The 24,946-nt window shown below is 33.4% G+C and overlaps 1 protein-coding gene across 1 annotated transcript in view; it reads right to left on the bottom strand.

Annotated features, from left to right (window-relative positions):
• The window catches only part of dlg5a (discs, large homolog 5a (Drosophila)), a 131,681-nt gene that overhangs the window by 49,685 nt on the left and 57,050 nt on the right, over nucleotides 1–24,946 (bottom strand). The window contains 9 exon segments of the mRNA XM_056471495.1: nucleotides 773–948; nucleotides 1,057–1,184; nucleotides 2,864–2,996; nucleotides 4,744–4,869; nucleotides 4,987–5,171; nucleotides 9,388–9,618; nucleotides 11,163–11,475; nucleotides 13,187–13,446; nucleotides 23,145–23,328. Coding sequence (XP_056327470.1) covers nucleotides 773–948; nucleotides 1,057–1,184; nucleotides 2,864–2,996; nucleotides 4,744–4,869; nucleotides 4,987–5,171; nucleotides 9,388–9,618; nucleotides 11,163–11,475; nucleotides 13,187–13,446; nucleotides 23,145–23,328 — 1,736 coding nt within the window.

Below are 24,946 nucleotides of genomic sequence, written 5' to 3'. Positions count from 1 at the left end.
ACCAGACAATATATTTTATTTTGAGAAACATTTCAAATATTTTGGAGCAGTAAACATGTCAGGCTAAATGATTCAAATGAATTATTGACTTCTGCTGTCTTTTATTTGTGTAACAGATTACTTTACAATTTAAAAAGGCATCTATGGATATCTTTTCTGCTGTAGATACTGGAGTCCTGTTTCAAAAATAAGGTCCAAGATTTAGAATAAAAGTTACTTGTAAACGTTTTCTCTATTTAAAAACAATACAGTAGTGAATGATGACTTTACTTGCATCTGATTGTGTTTTCTAGCACAGGCAGATGTTGGACTCATGAAAAATAATAGTTTGCATTGGCAAAAACTGATTAGCTGAAGTCACACTAATGCGACAGTCAACAGATGATTTGGCTTGGCCCTAAAACATTTTTCAATGGGTTATTTTCTCAATTTATGTTGGTGTAGCAGTAAAAATAGGACAAATGAGCTCATGGATAAAACAAATTTTGGACCGTTGTCATTGAGGGGCGAGTCTTTTGAACCACCCGAACCCCCCCCATGGCTACGGGCCAGATAAAAATGTTGTTCGGCATCTTTTCAAACTCAACATTCTACTAAAAACTGTTTTGTACTTAAGAGATTGTTACATAAATCACAAATTGATTTCCCTACCCCATTCAGTAATTAAGAATGTGGGAGTCTTGTATGAGCGATTCATCATCTTGTAAATACACGTCCATAACAGTTATAAAATAGGTTTCTTAACAGCCTAATTTAAAGTAGTAAGTGATACCTTTGTGTCCGATGAGATTAATGTGAATAGGAGTAACCAGCCTTCCTCCTAAAGATTTCCTCCTGCGAACGACCATATTGATCAGGCCTCCTCCATTAAGTACAGCTTTGATGACCTGCTTCCTGTCTTTGTTCGTCAGGTCCACATCATTTATCTTCAGCAGCCAATCATTCACCCTATTGAAAGAAAGACACGGCTGGTCAGGACAAAACCACGGACAGGGAAATGAGGGCGTAATCATTCCAGAGGCCATTATCTGAAAAACGCTCAATATGTGAATTCACCTCAATCTTCCATCTGCGATACTTCCTTTGTCCACCCGAGAAACAAATATCCCACAGTCCCCTGGTAAATATGGATCATTCACCCCCTCTGCGATATCAAACCCCATTGCCTTCAAATCCATGTCGTCCTGTTTGGAAGATAACGATGGTCAGAGAGAAAATATTTTTTTCTAAATAAAGGCAAACAATAAGACGACAAAAATTAGATAAAGGTCAAAATCTTCTATGGATGGTTTTGCTGCCATTTCAGGTGTCTTTCTTTTGCGATAGTATAAAAACTTCACTTCTAAGTGCCCTTTAGAGAGGAATATCCCATTTGGAACATATCGTAAATAGTCAGCACAGCCAATGCTGCATTGTCGGTTTGCATGTTAATCATGGCTGCCATATTGAGGTTTCGTTCCAAACTGAAGTGCTAAAAACTGGCCACTACAAAAACCTTTTAAGAATGAAAGATTTCAAAGGGTACAACTGAACGACAGTTTAGGCCTTCATGATCCATTGCAGAGAATTTGTTTGGTGTTAAACTGCAGGTTCTATTCGGAAGGGTAGACTATGCCTATGCCCTAATCCCTTTGAAGCTGTCACTATGGAGAGAAAACCCACTTGAGGGGATTAGGGCAAGCCATTCTGAAAAGCTACAGTACATAAAATGTATATTAAATATAGCAAGTTTGGTGTCTTATGTCGAGAACACAATGATGATGGTAGTGAGGATTCGATCAGACCAACCTGTGATGAAAACTTATTTACTTACTTGTTTACTTCATGTTTGTTAACAGTACGGCTAACTTGGAACCTCAACCAAGTGATACTAAAAAGTACCAGGCACTAGGTACGGAATACAGTGGAAAAAATTAACCAATTGGTGAGAAACAGTGTATATAATTTATGTTTGTTAAAAGTACAGTTCGTTTGGAACCTCAACCATGTGGTACTAAAAAGTACCATGTACTAGAATCAGAATCACAAAGAGCTTTATTGCCAGGTATGTTCACACATACGAGGAATTTGTTTTGCACTGTACAATGCAGTGGAAAAGAACCTTAATACTGCCGAAAAGTGGGTACCATAATTGTTTGTTGTTGTTTTGGTTTAGGCTTTCTGTTTGGTACTTGGTACCAGAGTACAATCACTCGAAAACATTATGAAAATGTATTGTTAGGTTTAGTGTTTGTACTTAAGTATACACCTGTTATTACATTTTTTTTAGTAAGTACATAATTTGTATTTTATATACAAAACAATGTTTACATGCAGAACAAACTTCTAAAGAAAAATGTGCTAAGTCTTTTTAGGCCTGGAAACTGTTAAAAAACAACCAGATATTTTCCAGACTATAATCTATATCAGAGATGCCCAAAGTTGGCCATGGTAGCCTGCCATTCCATCTGAGAAGGAGGGAGAATGATGGAAAGGTTAAGGCTAATGCCGTCAACAGAGCTTGTCATTTCTAATTTTAACAAAACCTTTTATTAAACCGTTTTGTTTAATTATTGAGATACGAAAAAGCAAGTTGAATACAATTTTTCAATTAAACGTTGTGCATGAATCAAATTTAAAAACTTTAAGGATCCTCGACGAGCAAATCAAGTGTATTCAATGTATTCAAAATTATAAATGGGACTGTTTGTTTTTATTTTATGAAGTTCATTACATATTACATTACATATTACATTTTATATATATATATATATATATATATATATATATATATATATATATATATATATATATATATATATGTATCATATTCTCCTAATTATTCTTTAAGCTGTAGAACTTTGGATTCTTGCATTCTTCTTACCCGATCCTTTTCAAACTCCACCACTTCAGTCTCCCACTCTAATGAATCTGTGTCTATGGCTGAATCATGGGAGCTGTGAGCCATCAGCTGGCAAAAGCGTGCCTCCTTGTCCAACTGGCTCTCCATCTTCTCCCTTCGTTGGGAAAGAGAACACAATACAAGACAGAGTATTTTCTCTCTCATTTCTCTAAGCAATATAATTAATCTCATACCACCCAAGAAACCAACACAAAACAGAATGAATGTCAAGTGTCAATAGTCTTTGTAAAGACCATCTCTTTGTTTGAGGAGGTTCTGAAGCAATACTAGGAAAACCTGAGTCTTACAGGCCTGCTTGATAAAAGGAATTGGCATCAGGGCATTTTTGGCACTGTTCACGTAATCTGTAAAGACTGTTCTAGATGGAGAAGTTATAAAAGCTGCATCAAGGTCACACCTTAAAATTGGGTAGTAAAAAAAACAGGATCAAGTAGTTGGGGAATACTAGCAAACTGTCACTAAGATTCATAGACTGAGAGGAAAGCCTGGAGGGCATCAGTGACATAAAAAAAACTTCAGAATAGTCTCCTGAAGGAGGGTGGAGGAGCTCTGGAGCTTTTAATGGTTTTTGAACCACTAGGGGGCGTACCAAGCAGACTTTTGATCATAGGGAAAGGAATCTATCAAATAAATTAATCCATCAATGATTTATTTACTACTTCTCTTTAGTATTTGATGTACTCTTCAATAATTCATTCATTTACAATAAGATTTTATTATTTTTATTATTATTGTTGTTATTATTATTATTATTATTTTTATTACAAGTTATTACAGATGAAAACTTCAAGTTACAATGAACATTCTGCAGTCAAGTAAATTCTGCAGTAGGCTATTTAATACAAATGTACTCATGATTAAATTTGTTCATTGTTATTACCATTATTAGTATTTTTATTGGACTTGCACATTAAAATGTAGTTAAAATATCCAAATTAGGCACTTTTTTAAATTATTAACTCATTTGTATACATCTTTAGCTGAAAAATCTGAACATTTGATGTTTTTATGTAATGATGATTTTATTTATTATCTGTAAACTGACTCTTTTTGTTTTGAATTCTGAGAATCTCTTTTTAATCGCTGTGATCCCTGTTTATATACACCCTTTGCTCTTTTTTGTAAAATAAAATGTTCAATATAATCTGTTGTATATAATCTAATCTAATATAATAATCAAATTAAATATGAAAATATCCTTCTCTAAAAAACACTTCAGATTATTGATATGAATAAAATAGTGACTTTAATGCATGTAAGAGCTGCTGAAGTAGACATTTGCGGCCCAGTTCAGTAGAAAAAAACACATTTTGAAAAAACAGCCTTTAAAAATATGTATAGTAATTAAAATCTATACAAACAAATTGATAAAGCGCAACAAAAAAAAACTAAATGTATTTTGGATTTTTTTTATGTAAACAATTGATGAACTGCCTTAATTTTGGACTTGCACATTAATATGGCAACTAACTTTAAAAATGACAACAATAATAATAATAGTAATAATAATAAAAGTATTTCCAAATTATTATGGCTTAAACAAAACATTTCATAAATGATATTTCTTATTTAATTTACATTTTACCTTTCATAAAATTATTTTTAAATGTAATATAATATATATAAATGCTTTATTCTTTTTTAAATGTTCTAAAACATTGCCATTTAATTCAATTCAATTCAATTCACCTTTATTTGTATAGCGCTTTTACAATGTAGATTGTGTCAAAGCAGCTTCACAATTTATTGTGAAGCTGAATGAAATAGTTTAAATGAAGTAGTTTAAACACCCTAACTGACTAGAAGATTAACAGAGAGGCAGGACTAAAACAAATATTTACTTGAGCTCTTTAAGTTCCCTGGCCGCATCGTTGCGCTGTTTCCTCATATCATCAAGGTTGCGCAGGGCATCAGCCAGATCACTGACGGCCCGGTCCCGCTCTCTGCGCAGGTTATCACACAACGTCCTGCCAAAACAAAACAAAAAAAACACGCTTAAGCATCAACACCAACAGCTGCATACTGATTCATCAAGTCTGCATACCAATTATGTTTTGTATAGATTATTCAGTGGCCAATAATACCGTATACTCTCTCTCTCAGCAACAATCTTGTCTCTCTCCTGAAAGGCCCAATCTCTGCGACACTTAGCCACTTCAGCCTCCTGCACTGCCTCCTTCAGCTCCTGAGACATGGCTTCACATTGCTTTCTCAATATGTCAATCTCTTTATTAGCACGCTCCATGTCCAGGGTGGCAGAGTCTTGTTTCTGTGGCAAAAAAATTGATGAAGTGATTGATGATTTGATTACCAAAATGTGTTTTAAAAGCATAACTTTAGGTAGGACACTGCAGGTTAATAGCGTAATAAAAAATAATAATATAATAATATTTATCTGTGTTGTTCCTAGATTGAATTATCACATAATGAATTGCAAAATTTTGGGTTTGTATTTTAAGTGTTCTAAAATTTAGGTTAAATATCCAAGGCGCGATTTTATTAAATATAAACTAATTTGTATAAGTCTTTAGCACAGTAATATTTGCGGTTCAAATTCTAAATTCATGTTTTAATTATTTTGAGAATCTCTTTCAATCCTTGCGAATAAAAATAATCACATGGCAGCAACTCAATGCATTTAGGCATGTAGACATGGTCAAGAGGATCTGCTGCAGTTCAAACCAAGCATCAGAATGGGAAAAAAAAGGTGATTTCAGTGACTTTGAACGTGGCATGGTTGTTAGTGCCAGACGGGCTGGTCTGAGTATTTCAGAAACTGCTGATGCCGACAAATCTGCAGCAACTGCGTGATGCTAGTATGCCAATATGGATCAAAATCTCTGAGGAATGTTTCCAATACCTTGTTGAATCTATGCCACAAAGGATTAAGGCAGTTTTGAAAGCAAAAGATGGTCCAACCCAGTACTAGTAAGGTATACCTAATAAAGTGGCCAGTGAGTGTATATATACACATTTATTTATTTATGTTTTTTCTCTCTCTTTTTTCCCTTTCCTATCTTTTTAATAAAATGTATATAATCTGACAATTTATATATAAAGATAACCTTATTTTAAAAAAATCTGATTATTGATATTAGGGCTAAACAATATTGGAAAAAATATGACATTATGACATCTGACATTCATATAATATTTCGTTTTGCCTAAATATTTATTGCAATATGAATAGAATTTTACAAGGTGATTTGAATAGCTCTATTTTGAAAGACTGTATTCATTTAGATTAACTGGGATGACCAATTGCAGTGCATCTGCAAAACATATAAATTACAAGCAAAATTATTTAAATAAACAGAGCTCTTTATTTGGGGAAGTCTAACAATATTCAAATATAGTAATTGAACAATCAAATGTAAAATAACATGGTTGTCATTGTATAAATAATTAGAAAAATAAGAATATTCAATAGCATCTTTAATAAACAATCTAATCCTGCACTGTGACTATTGCACATACACACATTGCTATATCAATGCTCAAACGATACATTGTCTGTGTCTTTAATGTATGTTTTCAATTCAATTCATCTTTATTTCTATAACCCTTTTACAATGTAGATTGTGTCAAAGCAGCTTAACATGGAATTTATAGTAAATTGAAACTGTGTCAGTCCAGTTTTCAGAGTTGAAGTTCAGTTTAGTTCAGTTAATTTAATTTTCAAGAAAGTCCAAACACTGTAGAGCAAATCCATCGATGTGCAGCTCCACAAGTCCCAATTGTAATTGTGAAATTTTTTAAAGCTGAAGTATAGATTTATGACACAGTTCCATAGAAAATACACATTTTGAGAATAGGGCCTTTAAAAATATGTAAATTAACTAAAATCAAGTGCAACAAAAGAAAAACTACTCTTTACATAAGACAGAAAACAACTGAAGAAATGCCAAAAAGGCAATTTTTACCTGCAGTGTCACACCTTAATACATCTGTAAAGTCATATTGGTGAAACAAATCTTTTACATTTAAAAACTTGGAAAAGAAAATCTCAGAAGTCAATCAAACAGCAACTCTGGAGAAGTCAGAGAGACCTCTAGTGGACACTGTGCTTCAAGAGCTTCCAGCTGCCTGAATAAATCTGCTTATGGGTTTTTTGACTGGAATAATCCAAAGGCTCACAGCTTATGGGATTTTTATGAGCTTTGTGGATTGTAGTGTTTGTTTGTTTGTGAAGACTGGTGTGAAAAATCAAGACAGACAGGGACAACAGTGAGGATGCAATGCTTGGAGATTTGACCTAAGATTCAACTCTGATAAGGTCACTTCAAGATTTCTGCTCAAAGAACAGCAGATAAGTGCAATTAATTTGAATAAATATTTGGTAAAAACTGCAATGTTGATAAAAATTGCAATTTAAGGTGTTTAAATACTTTATTTTAATATACTTTAAAATGTAATTAACTTCCAAGTCAAGTTTAATTTTCAGCATCAGATCTCATAGAAATCATTACAACATTTTTATTATCATACCATTGTTTACAATAATAAAAAAAAATTATTGTAAATTGTATTAATGGAAATCATGCTTTTTCATCCAGAATGAATAAAAATGCAATATTTATTTGAAAAAAAAATGTTACATACCATTACAAATCTCTTAACTACTAAAATTCCATGAATTTTCCATGATTTTTCCAAGACTTTCAAGTAAATTTTTATGACCTAATGTTTCATGCAATGTCTACATATGCGTGGTAAAAGAGAAACAATGCATATTCAAATTTATTACAGCATATCGTAAAACACGCAACACTATTTAGTTTCAATTTATATCTATGTAAAATTGATTTAGATAATGCTTACACTGCACTAATAATGTGAGAGTATGTGATTGGCCAAGGACAGAAAAGTAAATAACCTATATTCAAGTATATCTGTTTTCCATGAATTTTCCAAAACTTTGTGTGTTTTTCTGTTTTTCAAAGACTTGACTTTTCCAGGTTTTCCATGACCGAATGAACCCTGAGTAGAGCTTTTTTTACTATTGCCATTATCAAAGCAAGAAAAAATAAAAACAAAATTGTGTGTAAAATTTCTTTTCTTTTTTTTTTTTAACGGTTCAATAAAACATACTCAGAAAAATGAAAATGGCACTCTTGATTGTGATATCACTTAACAGCATCATACATCTTTGCTTTCATGACTTCTGTTGAATTCTAGTGAACTATATAAATTATAGTGTCATTCTGACTGCATTTCAGTAGGTCTCAAACACAATAAATGCTTCTGCACTCAAATGACACCTTTTTGCTAGTGTTTTGCTCAATTTTACACTATTCTAAAATCTTTCATTTTATTGTGCTTCGTAATTAAAAAGTCATTTGAAGCACTTGCAAAATAAAGTGAAACAACTTATAAACGTTAACATCCAGAAAAATGAGATCCTGATAGTCAGAAACCCATATTTACAGATGTTTACAGTTCAATGTGTTCCTACCGCCGCCACAAATACGGCAGCACTTTATCCGCACAATGCACCTGCAACTTTTGGCCGCTAGGTGGCGCTTTTACCACAGACTTCATCATGTAAATCACTTGTAATTGACGCTTCATCCGCCTCTCGTATGAACACAGCATTAGTCCTATCACTTTAAAATAACAAACACTGTACATCTCTCTATATTTAGGCTTAAAATACTGCTTAATTAATTAATTAATTTAGATTTATGTATGTTTGTACTTTCATTTTAGTTGTCTTTTGCTTCTTTAGTTTTAATTTCCAAAATGAATCCTCATTGCACTTAACAAGTTTACAATGATAATAAGGCTTTTTAATGATTAATGAAGGAATTATAATGCTTTGTTTTGTTATTTCATCTTCATTTAAAAGTAGCAGGGTATTTACACCTACTGAATATTTCTGTTCGTCCACATCCCATCCCTTTGTGCCCTCTGGTGTCATCGTCGCAAACTGTTGTAACACCTAAAAAATATTTTCTTGTCAGTGCCAATAGCCTAGTGGTTAGCGCGTCGACACATAGCACCAAGTTGTTCACTGCACCCCGAGTTCGATTTGCCGATCCTTTCCCCATCTCTGCTCCCCACACTTTCCTGTTTGTAAAAATCTCCACTGTCCTATCCCAATAAAGGTGAAAACCCGTAAAAATAATTAGAATAAATAAATAAATATTAACGCGGTCGTAATGGTCATATTGAACTGTCACCCAATGTACTGAGCATTTTCTCCACAATTCTGTCAGATTAGCACAGCTGATCACAGGTTTTTCTTGCTTTTAATAAAAGAATATCTCTAATAACATTTTGTTTTTAAAATAACTTTTTCAATCTTTTTTAGAGGTTTCACACAAGATGCTTCAGTGCTGAGTAGAGGGACTTTACCACGATTAGTTTTCTTCCATTAATCATGTATTTTCCAGCACTGCACCATGTTTTCCACTAGAATATGAAACATTAGTCTTTATAATGTCATTAATGAGAGCATATGGTAAAGCGCCTACTATAAGCACCTGTCGGGCCTGGTAGTATTCACGCAGTAACTGGTCTCTCTGGATGATGGCTTCGGTTCTCTCTTTCCTGGCAACGTCTCTTTCCTCCCGCACGGTCTCAATGTCTTTACAGGCCTGACTCAGCTCTTTCTGGGCCTCCGCTTTGTCCTTCACTTCGTGGCAGTATTTTTCCAGCAGCTCGTTTCTCTCACAGATGGCACGGTCTCTATCCACCAGCGATGAATTTAGCTCCTACAAAAAGACACTAACGTCAGCGACAGTTATACCCTATTGATTTAAAGTGCTTTTCAAAACAGCATGTTATTCGCTAGCTGCCTAGCACAAACTTGGCAACAAAAAGGTGATTTACAGAACACAGCGTATTAACAAAAAATGCCCAGTCCAACCGTACTCTTGAATCCTGTATTTATGACACTATCTTAAATAACTGCTGACTGAAGATCATACTTTTATACTTTGAGAGACAAAGAAGAAAAACGGAACTAATACAGAATAAACGGAACTATCTTGACTCATTTAGGTTCATTTCAGCAGTAAACAGCATTTGATCTACCACTGGTCCCTGGCAATTACACTAGATAAAAGGTAGGTGAGGATCTACGCCTCAACATTTTTTGAGTTCCTAATTCCCCAAAAACTAATTTCACCCCTGGACAATTTTTTGGTTCGCACCACCAGCAAGAACTCTGAAGTGATGACAGTGATATCAAGTGCTGAATTCAACAAAATCAACAACTGGAGTAGGGCTGCACGGAATTGGGAAAAATGGACATTGCAATATTTTGTTTTTCTGCGATATACATTGCGATATGAAAATAGTTTATTAAAAGATGACCTAAATAAGTCTACATGTAAAGAATTCATACATCTGCAAAAAACAAACAATTTGCAAGCATAGATAAACACAATAGAACAAAGATATAAATAATAATTTTAGTATTTTCTCTGGAGTCTAAGAACATAAACTCAACATCAAATCAAATAAAATCAAATAAAATGGATACAAAAGCATGGATCCATCCTGCCTTGTATCAATGGTTCAGACTGGTGGTGGTGGTGTAACGGTGTAGAGAATATTTTCTTGGCACACTTTGGGCCCATCAGTACCAGTTGAGCATTGTGTCAATGTCACAGCCTACCTGACTATTGTTGCTGACCATGTCCATCCCTTTATGACCACAGTGTACTCCTCTTCTGATGGCTACTTCCAGCAGTATAACGCGACACGTCATAAAGCACGATTCATTTAAGACTGGTTTCTTGAACATGACAATGAGTTCCCTGTACTCAAATGGCCACCAGAGTCACCAGATCTCAATCCAATAGAGCACCTTTGGAATGTGGTGGAATGGGCAATTCGCATCATGGATGTGCAGACGACTAATCTGCAGCAACGGTGTGATGCTATCATGTCAATATGGACCAAAATCTCTGAGGAGTGTTTCCAGTACCTTTTTGAATCTAAGCCACAAAGGATTAAGGCAGTTTTGAAGGCAAAAGGGGATCCAACCCGGTACTTGTAAGGTGTACCTAATAAAGTGGCTGGTTAGTGTATATCTTTTGTGTTCCAACAGAACAAAAAAAAAAAAAAAACGACAACTCTGATTTGGAACAAAAAAAAATTTGAGTGAGTAAATGACAGAATTAACATTTCTGGGTGAACTATCCCTTTGAGTGAATAACAAATGAAAACTTCACTAAGAGTGCACCATTTTATCAAAGATCCATCCAGGCTCATCATAAATATCTGACAGCTGTCATTTGAGAAGAGTTACCTGTCTGAGAGCCTCAAGCTCCTCGCTGGCCACCATCCTCTCGGAGGAGGTGTTTTTTAGCCGGGCCTCTGCTGCCTCCAACTCCGTCTGCAGCTTGTCCACCTCTTTAATGACCTGGTCTCTCTCGCTCATGATCAACCGGTATTCATTAAAGACAGAATCCCGCTCCTCCTTGTACTTCTCACCATCCTTCACTGCCTTCAGCTGGAAGTTCTTGTAGCGTGTCACCTCCGACTGGAGTCTCTCCATCTCTCTCTGCAGCTCCTTGTTCTGTGCCGAGGCCTTATTTAGCTCCTGCTGCACAGAGTCAAATCTATTGGGTTTCAGAAACAAACATTATTAGTAATTATTTATGATCAATGATTTTCATTATTTAAATTCTGTCACCTTGGAATCATAAGGTTCTATCTGCGTTCTAAATGATTTTGAGATATTGAGCTTCAAAGTTTTTGCATTCCATATAGCAAACAGTATGTGTGTAACATTTGTTTTTTTAAATAAAAAGTCTTAAATTGTAAACAACTTTAAATAAAAAAAAATCCCATAATGTAAATAAGTTGTCCATTAATAAGAATATGTTAATAACTCAATTTGGACAAAAATTTTAGATAGAACCTTATAATTTTTAAGGTGACGATATGTCAGAGAGCTTTTATCATATATTTGTAAAACTGGGGCAAAGCATTATTTGGCAAAGCTTTTAATATGTTTTAAAGGATAGAAGTACACATCCTTTCAAATTTTATATATTTAGGCATATTTAAATATGCTTGCAGCTCTGCTTAACATATTTTACCATATTAATTGTATTTATATTTACCATATTTAATGTTTTTGCATTAAAGGGATAGTTCACCCAAAAATTTAAATTCTGACATCATTTACTCAACCTTGTTTCAGACTTTCAGAGAATGCAAAAGGAGATTTTCTGAAGAAAGCTGGAAACCTGTAACCACTGACTTCCATAGCATTTGGTTTTCCAACTATGGAAGTCAATGGTTACAGTTTTTCAGCTTTCTTCTTCTGTGATCAACAGAAAAAAAGTAACTCAAAGTTTTGAAACCATTTGAGCAAGAGTAAATATTGAGTACATACTCATTTTTGGGTAAACAATCATTTTATTTTTTAAGTAGAACATGCAAAAAAGGGGCAAATTGTGTTTAAATTGACTGTCATATCTAAAAAAAAAAAACGTTCACACAATCTTTAAACTAAATCTTTAAAATCTTTTTTATAGAGATGTACACATCCTAACCTTTTTATATATTTAGGCATACAGTATTTAATTATGCTTGTAGCTCTGCTTAACATATTTTACCATATTTAATGTATTAATTTTTTACCATATATAATGTTTTTGCATTACAGGGATAGTTCACCCAAAAATGAAAATTTTGTCATCATTTACTCAACCTTTACTTGTTTCAAACTCAGACTTTCAGAGTTTCTTTTTTTGCGGTTGTTGTTGTTGTTGGCATTCAAAAGGAGATATTTTGAAAAAAGCTGGAAACCTGTAACCATTGACTTCCATTTAATTTGGTTTTCCGATAATGGAAGTCAATAGTTACAATTTTTCAGCTTTCTTCTTCTGTGTTCAACAGAAAAGCATGAGCATGAGTAAATATTGAGTAAACTCTCATTTTTGGGTGAACGATTGTTTTAATTTCAAAGTAGAGCATGCAAAAAAGAGGCAAATTGTGTTTGATTTGACTGCCATGTCTAAAAAAAGTTCACACAATCTTAAAAAAAATTATCAATGTACGGAAATATAAACTGACATTATACTTTTGTTACAATGTCAGTCAATCACAGCTTTAACATCCCTCAACCTGTGTGTGATTGTATTAAATATTCCCCTATTTAAATCAATTCCACACTTTTTTTACCTCAAACTCAAAGCAGAAAATGTCAAAAACTCTACAGATTGTTTAAGACTTTATAACGTTCGTAAAAAACAACTGAAACATTTTCACAGTGTGTTACACAAGACTTAAAGCACATATTATAGACAACTGATGCTGTACCGTCTCATAGATGTAGACCACTGCTGTTGGTACTGGATAGCCGTATCGCGCTGTTTGAGCAGAGCGTCAATTTGTTTTTGCAAGCGTCTGTTCTCCTCCTCCACCTGCTCCAGTCGACTCAGATCTGTATTGTGAGTGGACACCTTCTCGCTGTATCGTTTGCTCAAGACGTCATATTCCTTCTTCACCCCCTCCAGCTTATCCATCGCTGTGTCATAGAGCTTGTTCAAAACCTCTGATGAACCGTTTTCCCTGATTACCTGTGTAAAAATAGCATCCATTTACATGACTCAGTGTGTACAAACAAACAACTAAACAAAACATGGATTATGTGTCGAAAACTGCTTTCATGTAACCATTCAAGAAAAAAAGATCACCTGTTGTAAAACATTTTACATACTTAATGTGCACTGTAAAACATGACAAAAGGTCATGACTACAAATGTCTTTGTTACTTTAACTTAAATTAATCAAGTTCAATATTTTCAGTCTGTTTGATTATTATAAGTTGAGATGCCTAGAAAAGAAAACTTTTTTACACTGTATAAAATGCTGGGTTCCACACAATTCCTTCCTGTTGTCCCGACACAAATCGAATAAGTTAACTGAATCGTTTTAACAAATTTAAGTGGACTGAAGATAAAACAATTAAGTTGTCCCCCAAAAAATATAAAAATACAGTTGTTTAAACTGATTTTAAACAAATAGGTTGAACAAGCAGCAAGTTTACTGTGTTGTGTCAAAACAAAAACCCAGATTACCCGTTGAAAACTTGTAAACCTAATTTACTGACTAAACAAACTGATATACCACACAACTAAAATAGAATTTACAGAGCTCATGAACCAAATTTACTTTCAATTCATAACCCAAAACTTTAAAAAAATTTCAAACCAAATTTATTCCATCAAAACAAAACTAAATGTTGCTTTTTATGAAGCAATTTCACCAAGTTACAACACAAAACAAAAAAAGTACTACCAGGGTCAAAAACGGTGTTTTTATAAAACAAACGAGAAAGCACAACAAAACTAAAACCTTAAATACCAGTATTAAAACCTGCTTTTAATAATCTTACAGCATCAAAACAAAAACACAGATTACCTGTTGAAAACATCTATCAGCTACCTAAAAGATGATTACATGTTGTAAAACTTTTATGTAGCTAATATGCTGTGTCAAAACAAAAACTTGGATTGCTTGTTGAAAACCACTTATAAAACTAATTTATTGACAAAACTAAGACTATAATACCAGAATTAAAAATACAATTTTAAGAGCAAGGACATACATTTTTACAAATATACATTTTCACTTGTATATACTTTCCCAAAAAATGTGACTGGGCCTGACTTAAGCTTGTCGTCCTTAACAAATCATACAAAAACAAGCATAAAATCATATAATTCAATGATAGAACACATCCTTGATCACTGTCAGCTTTTTCTCCGTCAAATGATGTCACTTCCGAGTCATAGCCTTAAAGGTTTATTGCACACATTTTATGTTAAATTTAATGCAAATGTGACAGGACTGGCCAAGACAATATTAAATTTATTTGTATTAGTTATGTGTAGTATTTATTTGTGGAATTTATTTACAATTTCCTGTTTTTAATTAATTGATTTGAATGATAACAACTTAAACTTGCTATTTCAGAAACCTTTTCTGTAGGTTCAATTAGTCTGAGGACAAGGACAATGACAGGGTTTGTACATTTGTAAAGTGTTTTTAATAAAGAACAAAAATCTGAGAACCAAACGGATGACATATTCCTTTACAGAACAACTCACAGAAATCAACCTTCAGTCCATTTTTGAAAATTTTAGGCTGAAATACTTTTTATTCACTGTAGTTATGATTTTATTTTAGAGTCAAATAATGTACGTTTCTGGTAGAATGTCCCACAATATAAAGAGCTCATGAATCAAATTTACTTTCAATTCATAACCAAAAACAAACAAAAAATGCTTTTTCAAACCAAATTTATTCCATCAAAACAAAACTAAACCACCTTTATGAAGCAATTTTACCAAGTTACAACACAAAAAAAAAAACAGAGTTACCAGGGTCAAAAACGGGATTTTTATAAAGCAAATAAGAAAACGTTACAAAACTAAAACCTTATTACCTGTATTGAAAACTGCTTTTAATAACCTTACAGCATCAAAACAAAACAAAAACTCTGATCAGGTACGTAAAAAATTATTACATGTTGTAAAACTTTTATTGCACCTAATATGCTGTATCAAAACAAAAACCTGGATTACCTGTTGAAAACCACTTATAAACCTAATTTATTGACAAAACTAAAACTTTGATATACCAGAATTAAAAATACAATTTAAAGAGATAATGAACCAAATTTGCTTTCAATTCATAACCAAATACAAACAAAAATGTTTTTTCAAACCAATTTCAGTTACAACACTAAACAAAAACCACAATTACCAGGGTTAAAAACATCAAAACAAAACTAAAACTGATCAATGATTTTCATTATTTAAATATGCCAAATGACTTTTATCATATTATAAGTGGGGCAAAGCATGAGTTGGCAAAGCTTTTGTTTATCTGTTTAAAAGGATAGATATACACACATCCTATTCCTTTTTATATATTTAAGCATGCTATATATATATATATATATATATATATATATATATATATATATATATATATATATATATATATATATATATATATATATATACTTATGTACACAAGTCAAAAGTTTGGGGTCAGTAGGATTTTTTATTGTTTTAAAATAAACGTATCCTACTCACCAAGGCTGCATTTATTTCAGCAAAAAAATTCAGTACAAATTGTAAAATTGTGAAATGTTATTGCACTATAAAATAACTGTTCAAAACTAGTTTAAAGTTTATTTTAATAATTTATTGCAGTGTTTTTAAAGATGTATTTTCAGTGAATTTTTAAATCACTCTAAAATGAATTACAATTATTACTATATTATTATTATTATTATTATTATTATTATTATTAATGGTAATAGTAATAAAAGCAATTATGACTGGAGTAATAATTTCATTTGAAACTACATATAATAAGCAGTTATTAAAAAATTTAATAAATAATTAAAATGATTTTTTTTTACATTTAATGAATGCCACCTTGATGAACAGAATAATTTTATTATTTTTTTAAATCCAGAGAAGATGTTTTTATACGTAGCCTATTATAAATCTTATTTCAGAATCAGAACTTACAATTTTCTTTCATCACTTAAATTATAATTTCACAATCGAAACACCAGAGGGCGATCACAAGTCTATAAAACATCAACATCAACTTGCACACAAAATGCTGTCACTGCACTTATCCACACCAAAAAACAACAACGCTTTTCAACATTCAGCATTAAACAAACAGCAGCAAGTTCACTTGTTGACCTATTAAAACACTATATGCCCTAATGCAATAGTCGCAGCCAATTCCCTGTCCAGACAATAAACCCACAGCTCACTGTCCCCTTACAAAGGGGAATTCATATGCTGAGTGATTGGCATCTGTAACTAACTCTCCTTTAGGGCATGTAATCACTGCTTAGAGTATTGACAAGCCGCAAAAGCCTCTGTCCTTTTCCATCACTCAGCGAGCCCTCGCCCTTCCAGATTGACCTTTCTCAAGCAGGCGTTGTGCATTTGTGCAGCCTGTGGGCAGACTAAACATTGCTGACAGGTCAAAACACAGTTCAGTCTCTATGCTACAGTACTATGCTGTAGCACCTCTGATGCGACCTCTCAGGGACAATAAGAGGTGGGGAATGACACATTGTTTTACTATATTACATTAACTTAAAAAAAATCTAATGTAATTTTAGAGTATTTTTACTGGCCTTGTTTATATATTTACTCAGGTTATTAATTTAAAGGTTGCATTTTCATTTTATTTATTTTATTTAAATAACTGTACTTTTACTTCCCTATGTGTAGCAGTGTTCATTCATTCCTGTGAAATAATAATGGTAAATAATAATGATGGCAAGTCTCATGATAGATTTTGAAGTTAGACACGCACTGGTTAGTTCTGAATACAGTTGGTGTGTTGGACTTTATGTGCTGGTTAGTTCTAAAAGATGGTGGGTGTGATGAAATTGAACCGCTGGTTAGTTTTGAAAGATGATAGAGCTTTTCCACATATTTTTAGCCCATCATTAATTCTGTTATTTAGTAAATGTGTGTACATTTATATTAATTAGTTTTTAAATTAATTACAGTAATATTATTAACTAATATGAAAACATTTATCTGATTTATGTACAATGCAGTTTGTAAAGTAATATTTTCTGTCTTTTAGTAGATATATTATATGAGAGACTTGCTTTGTTTACCAAATAAAATGAATCTAATTGGATTTGCATTTTAAACATTAAATAAAAGTTAAAAATATATAATTTTGTTATTTCACATATTAAGGTTTTAGTTATGATACTCCCAAAATAATTCAGCAGAAATCCGCAGATTTTTACCAAAATTCTCAGCAGAAATAGCAAAAAAACATCCGCAGATTCCCTTCTGGCCCTACTTATGATATTAATTTACAAATAAACAGGTCTGTACATTTCTCAGTGAGATTACATTAAAAACAATTGATGAGTTATGTGATGTTAATGTTCCCATCACAGGACTGAGATCTACTCCCTTATATTTATCCTGTTTTATATCATAAAACAGAATAGACACACACCTCTCTAGAAGGTGTGTGATTTAATGCTCTTAATAATCTGAAAATCAGGATTTTACCTTTATATTACTTAGATCAGAATTAATTAGTAGTGTTACTTGAGTAAAAAACTGAAACACTGCTTTTATGTACCTAATGTGCTGTGCCAAGTCCAAGTTGACTTTTAATTCAAAACCAAATACGTCATTAACTGGTGAAAACTGCTATTTTTTAACATAATTTATTCCCTCAACACAACACTAGAGCCCTGATAACTTTCTGAAAACAGCTTTCAGGTTCGTAATGTTCAGTGTAACAGGCCAAAATGATTAAAACTGATTTATAAATTAATTTACAGTATCTAGAAAACAAACATATTTATAGTTATTTACTTTTGATACTACTACTAAATTGGTTTAAAGTGTTTCTGTTCTTAACACAATCCTCAAGATATTTTAGATATGTAGGCTTGATGACTTAAAGTAATATATGTGGTTCCAGATTCAATAAAATGTGAATGTGCTTTCCCTTCAGACACTAGCGGAGTGCGGGAATCACAGATCATGAAGCGAAGATGACAATCAATGACAGATGGAGATTCGACTTCGGGGAATAAAGGGTTAAAGTTCATTTTCACAACACCACCACAGTATAGGCATCCTTTTGCTGTGTTTATTCCTGTCATTTTTCCGATTTTTGATACAATAACCTACGCTGCAGCGCCGGGATTCTTCAGGCATTTGCTATTAAAGAAAGAAGCAGCAGAGACTATTATGTATGGGACTTTGTCAGTAACTGTTACAGTTCATATGGACCAGTTTCTTCTTCCTCCGGATCATAACATGTACAGTAAGTGTAAATAAAATTGTTGCCTCGTTTTGTATAGTTTGCCAAATATGTGTTTAATTGTGTGTAATAAGTTGTAATCGCCCCGCTTGGTTTGCAATCACTTATCTATTATAGATCAGTGCTTGTACTGTATCTTTCAAGTTAAATCGTTATAGGACTATTCACAAATTGTGTCCAAAACCATGCTGAAAATGCAACGCGTGCTTCTTTCTTTACCAATTTAAATGCATTTTGTGCTCGTGATCCTCAGCTGTTTGTTGCTATGGCCACTTTCAGATGATCCTCGCCAGCGTGGTGTGGTCAGTTTTCAAAATAGTTCAGCTTTTGCCACTGTGTGAATTAATACTGAATGTGTGTCATTGTTACGTGGGGTTAGCGTTAAGAGTAGAGCAATATGCTGGTGTTTAACTGCATAGCTTTATTACATTCCTGCATTGGGCTCTCACATACGATACTCTGTAATACTTCATAGCCGTGGTGAGTATTTCTCTCTGTCTCGTGCTGAACCCAGTCGACCAATCACAACAGACTGGGTCAACGGACCAATCAGTGCAGATTAGCTTTGCGCTAAGGAGGGGCTTGGGAACAAATGAATCGCTGAACAAATCATATGGGAGTCATTGGGATTTATTCATTCATTCATTTTCTTTTCGGCTTAGTCTCTTTAATAATCTGGGGTCGCCACAGCGGAATGAACCGTCAATTTATCCAGCAAAAGGTTTTACGCAGCGGATGCCCTTCCAGCCGCGACCCATCACTGGGAAACATCCACATACACTCATTCACACACACTCGTACATTACGGTCAATTTAGCTTACCCAATTCGCCTGTACCACGTCTTTGGACTGTGGGGGAAACTGGAGCACCCAGAGGAAACCCACATGAGCAAGTGGAGAACATGCAAACTCCACACAGAAACGCCAACTGACCCAGCCGAGGCTCAAACCAGCAACGTTCTTGCTGTGAGGCAAACGTTCTACCCACTGTGCCACCGTGTCGCCAGTTGTTAGGATAATTAGGTAAAAATAAATTCATATTATAAGACAATAAAAAAAAAGTTTTTTTTACCTTACATGCATATCAGCCTGTTGTTGGAGACCCCCGAAACCAAAATATGACCATTTATAATGCAAAATAGGGGCTCTTTAATGAGCAATTCAGCTGATGTGTGAAAACGTTTGACTCAATAGATATTACTCTATAATTGTATTACTCTTACTTAAGTAATTATTAATGTTATTACTTTTCCTATTACTTACGCAATTACTTTAAAAGTAGTTTTACTTGCACTTGATTCAAATTTTGCTTCTCTACCCACCTCTGGCAATAATTATAACCAGACATTCAAGCTCGAGCTATTCTAATGCTTTAAACCTTTCCATTTGTGTTCGTGGATTTAATCCGGAAGGAACCCTGATAAATCAATCCGACAGGAAAAGGCTCATTCCTACATAGTAGCAGCAGAGCGCAGAGCGTGTGTTGGCACACTGGCATCTGATTGAATAATCTCCTGTCCCCTGGCTTCCTATTTATGTCAAGGTCAGATTCGATGGCACTACTATGGGATGGTCAGCCTAAGGATTTACAATATAAACGCTGCTGTTCGTGATGCAACAGACGCACTAATCCCACAACAGCCTGCGCTGCGGGAAACAGCAAAAATCTGCAATTTAATTAACCATCCCTGGAGCTCCCCGAAAAACGAAGAGATCGATTTTGGCAGAGTAATGTCACTTGCTGGCTGACGGCAGTAGCGTTAGGCCTGCTTCACACTGCAAGCCGAAGAAGTGCATATGTATTTTGGTGCCCGTATTAACAGGTTACGTTCACACTGTGTGCATTAGCAGTGCTGTGGAAAAGCAGAATTTCGGCACTGAGCCCATTTTTGCTGTCAGTAGCAACTAGCTGAAACTGTGAAAAGTATTCCCATACACAACTGGCAATAAAGGCGTATATGTGTGTTCAAACACATTATGTTTTCTTGAATCTTTTATTTGAAAAAAATAAATCCCTAAAATACTGTTATTACGATAACTGAAGTAGTCAACTTTCCATCACATGCATCGATTAGATTGTATTTTTAAAATCTTTTAAAACAGAAATATTTAAAAAAATAATAATGTTTATCTTTATTCCTACGTTTGCAATTAAATAAATGTAAATGATGAGCATAAATGATTTCTTTCAAAAATAATTGTAAAATATTATTCTAATAAATAGATTTTGACCCTAAATATGTTACTATTTACTATTTTCAGGGAATAAAAAAAAAAAAAAATTATAAATACAGTTTGACAAACACTGCTGCTGTTAGACAGCATAATGTATTTCTGAGGATTTTTTAGGCCAGAGTGTAGTTATTTTGTAGAAGAGCAAAGACATTTAATGTTGTCCATGCACCAGATGGCAACAGAGACCGCATAATAAGTCTGTAGAGGAGAAATATTCTGCGTAAAACTACAAACTACAGCTGATCAAATCATTATAAATCTGCTAAGTGACATTTTAAGTCGATCTCTCTCTTTTGCATGTTGTAGTGCTGTATTTATTTCATGTATTGAGTGTGAGATGGGACAAACATATCAGGAATGTATGTATTTGTGTTAGCCAATCTTTGTATAACAATGAGTTACTTTTTGGTCGGCAATCTGTTTGTTTCTCATGCATGTCCTGTTTTCCTTACTGCAGAGTAGTTTAGTAAAAAGAAAGAAAGAAGAAATGTCTGCATTTGTTTAGCATTTTTCCTTATCGCAAACACAACAGTAATCTGGTAGTTTTTGTGCTGCTTTGACTTTTTCGGGGATAATTATTGCGATATCCTGATTGCAACAGAGAAATACTGAGAAATGTCTCTAGATTGATGGCATTCCATGCAGGCCAACACACACCTCCCACCAGTGTCGATTTACAGCCACATTGCACTTCTACTTGTGTAATATTGATCATATATATTTAAAATGAGTGATAAAAAACAAGTTATCGTATAATTTAAATATGGTCATTGAAAAAATTAAATAAAAACAGTTACTGTGTTTTGTGTTTGTAGAACATTTAGTAGCAGCTTTAACATATGTATTATATTAGTAGCACTTACTAGAGCCGTGGTGATTAATTTAATCAAGAAATGATTCTGATCAGTTCTCAGATTGGCGGAATGTATTCATATTCTTTCTAGAATCTAATTTGTGTTTAGATTTTACAAGTAGTTGGCGCTCTAGGCTAGTTTCTAGCTGTACATTAAACACTGTACAAAAAGTGTTTAAATGTATTTTTCAAGTATTAACTTAATCTTAACCTTAACCTTTTAACTTTACTTAACCTTTTCTAACTTTTTTGATGATTATTTTAGGTTTAAGCGGTATGTGTAAGGAATTGGAGGCAATCAGATTACAGCTGATTTTTAAAAATGCAGCACCATCTTCTGGTAAAAACGAAGTAGTCAGATAATCTCAGAATTAACCAGAATCATTTCTCGATTCAATTTATTGCCACAGCTCTGGTATTTACAGTTTTATCAAGTGCCTTGTCACCACCTGATTTTGGTGAATTTAAAAGTATTATAAAGGGCACAAAACCTATATTAGTCTAAAAACTGAAAACAAATAAATCGGAAAAAACCTTACCTATGCTACCGTCGATTTAAAACCACCACCAGTGCCAAATTTACTGCAATATGAACTTCATGAAACCTTACAGCTGTTTATGAAGCAATGCTACAAAATGGGACAAGCAGTTCATCATATGTATGAAATAAGGATCTTACTTGTTCCATGCAAGGTAAACATGCAGTGACAATATTTTCTGTCCTAGAAATCTGACTGAGAGTTCAATTAGAACATTTAGGGACAAGGGTTTAAATCAGAAATTACTTTATACAGTACTGTGCAAAAGCCTTCGGTCAAAATTTAAAGTTGGTTATTTATTTGTTTTCCTGTAGTGTCCGTTTAAAAATGTTGATTTACATTTCCAAACATTATTTCTGTCATTAATTGTAATTACACAGTGACATTATAATTGCCTGCAAACTGAGTCTGACCACAGCCAGTGCTTCACACAGAGATCTGATCTGATATTCAAGCAGTCTGTCCAGAATCACATGAAGTAACAGAACAAACTGAGACAAACTAAATTCTCTAAGATGCTTAAAAAAATTATGTTTGGAAATGTAAATTGATATTTCAAACTGACATGCTACAGAAAAATATAGAAATATCTGACTTTTTATTGTGAAAATACTAGTGGCCTAAGACTTTTGCACAGTACTGTAAATTGCATATATAAACATGATCACCTCTTTAGTTAAAATGTCCTATAAAATTCATAATAATACATAATGTCACTCTCTTACTAATAATTCTACAACTGAACAGACACAGGTAAAAAATCAGTTAGTGACATTGACATTTACAAAAAAGGCTGTACCTGTTGTTGCTGTAGTCTCATGTCAGCCACCTCCCTCTGATCCTCGGAATGAAGCCTCCTGAGCTCCTCACAGCTCTGTTTCAGATGGTTATGTTCCCGAGTCAGCTTAGTGTTCTCTCTTTTCAAAACCTCCATCTCCTCTTTTAGCTGTGTCTGTTCACTTAGGAGGCGGCTGTGCTGTATGCTAAACACAAACACAAAACAAACACACAGATGAGCTGCTTTACATAGTCTGCAACTCAGCTCCACTGCATGAGAATGGGCATCACACTTCACTTGTGCAGTCCACTTTTAGCGTCACAATTCACTTTCAGCTCTAAACAATAAAAAATTTATTAATTAATAAAAAAATTAAAAAACTCATAATAAAAACCTGCCCAGCAAGAGACTGAAATAGAATGGTCAATACACTTTTGGTTTAGGGCAGGAAAATGGATAAACAACTTCAAAATTCATTATACACCTGCACAGCTGCAGGAGGTTTGACAGCAAACTATGACCTTATTTTAAATACAAATGTTTAATAATACTGCTAATTTAATTTTAATTTATTTAATTTATGCATACACAATAAATGTAAGCCCGCTAACTGATCAAATGATAAAATACGTAAATGTAGTTTTTATATATAATTAAATAATAATATTTAAAAGCCTAGGCGCTCATCCGGAAAGGATGATTTGGTCGACGTATCAGAGGAACAAGGGAGTTTTAGCACTGCCAACCTATGTATAATGATTTTTAAAGTAGTTAGTAAAGTTGGTATAGTAGTAGTTTCATTTTTGTACCCTAAACCAAAAAACGAAAATCAAGCCAAAATCTCGTTTTTTGCATTTTTTTGTGAGCAAAAGAAAAACCGAAAAACAGCTGTTTTCTTAGATTTTCTTTTTTTGTTTGAAAACGGATATGGAATGAACAGAAGATATTCTGATTAGGTAAGCAAAATAAACTTATTTTTACTAAGACATAAGATTATTAAACTATATTATAGCTTCATTAGCTTAAAAATATATAGAAATATACCAATGGAAAATGTCACTGTAAACAAACACCATGTATACACTAGGCATGGGAAGATAACCAGTTTCAAGCTTTATAGCGGTTTGGAAAAGTCATGTTTTTTGGGTTTTTTTTTTTTTTTTTTTTTTTTTACAAATGTTTTTTTGACTATTTTATTTAGTTTTTTGGGGCAAAAGTATTTCCAGAAGTAAAGGAGCATCCACATCAAAAGCTTCTGGTCAGCCTACGATTCAGCAAACATCTGAAACACAAATAACTTTACCAGCAACATCCAAGCATGCTGGACCTGAACAGTGAAGTGGCTTACTTCATATCCAAAGAAAAGAAAGATATCCAAAGATACCTTTTCAAGTTGAAAGAAATCTGTGTTTTTTAAACTAATGATGACAGCAGAAGTAAATTATTTATTTAAATAATTTAGCCTGTTTACTGTTCCAAAATATTTTAAATGTTTCTTAAAATAAAATATATTGTGTTCAATGGGGGGGGGGGAGTAGTTGTTTTTTACCCCTTTTATAGCAGTAATCACAATACTGTGATACCATGAAACCGTGATATATTTATCCAAGGTAATCCATACTGTTAGAATCTTAACCAAGCCCAAGTAATAAGAAACTCATGAAAACTGATTGAAATATCATATAGAATATTTGGAATTATCATTTTGTGCATGTATGGAACAGGACTCACTCGTAAAATTGTGATGATTGACACCATTATAAAAATGTCCCCTATATGCTAACCAAAGAAATATTATACTATTCAAAGACATGTTTAAAATC

Source organism: Danio aesculapii, chromosome 13, assembly GCF_903798145.1.
Source record: "Danio aesculapii chromosome 13, fDanAes4.1, whole genome shotgun sequence".
NCBI lineage: Eukaryota > Metazoa > Chordata > Actinopteri > Cypriniformes > Danionidae > Danio > Danio aesculapii.
This window is presented reverse-complemented; position numbering and strand designations above follow the sequence as displayed.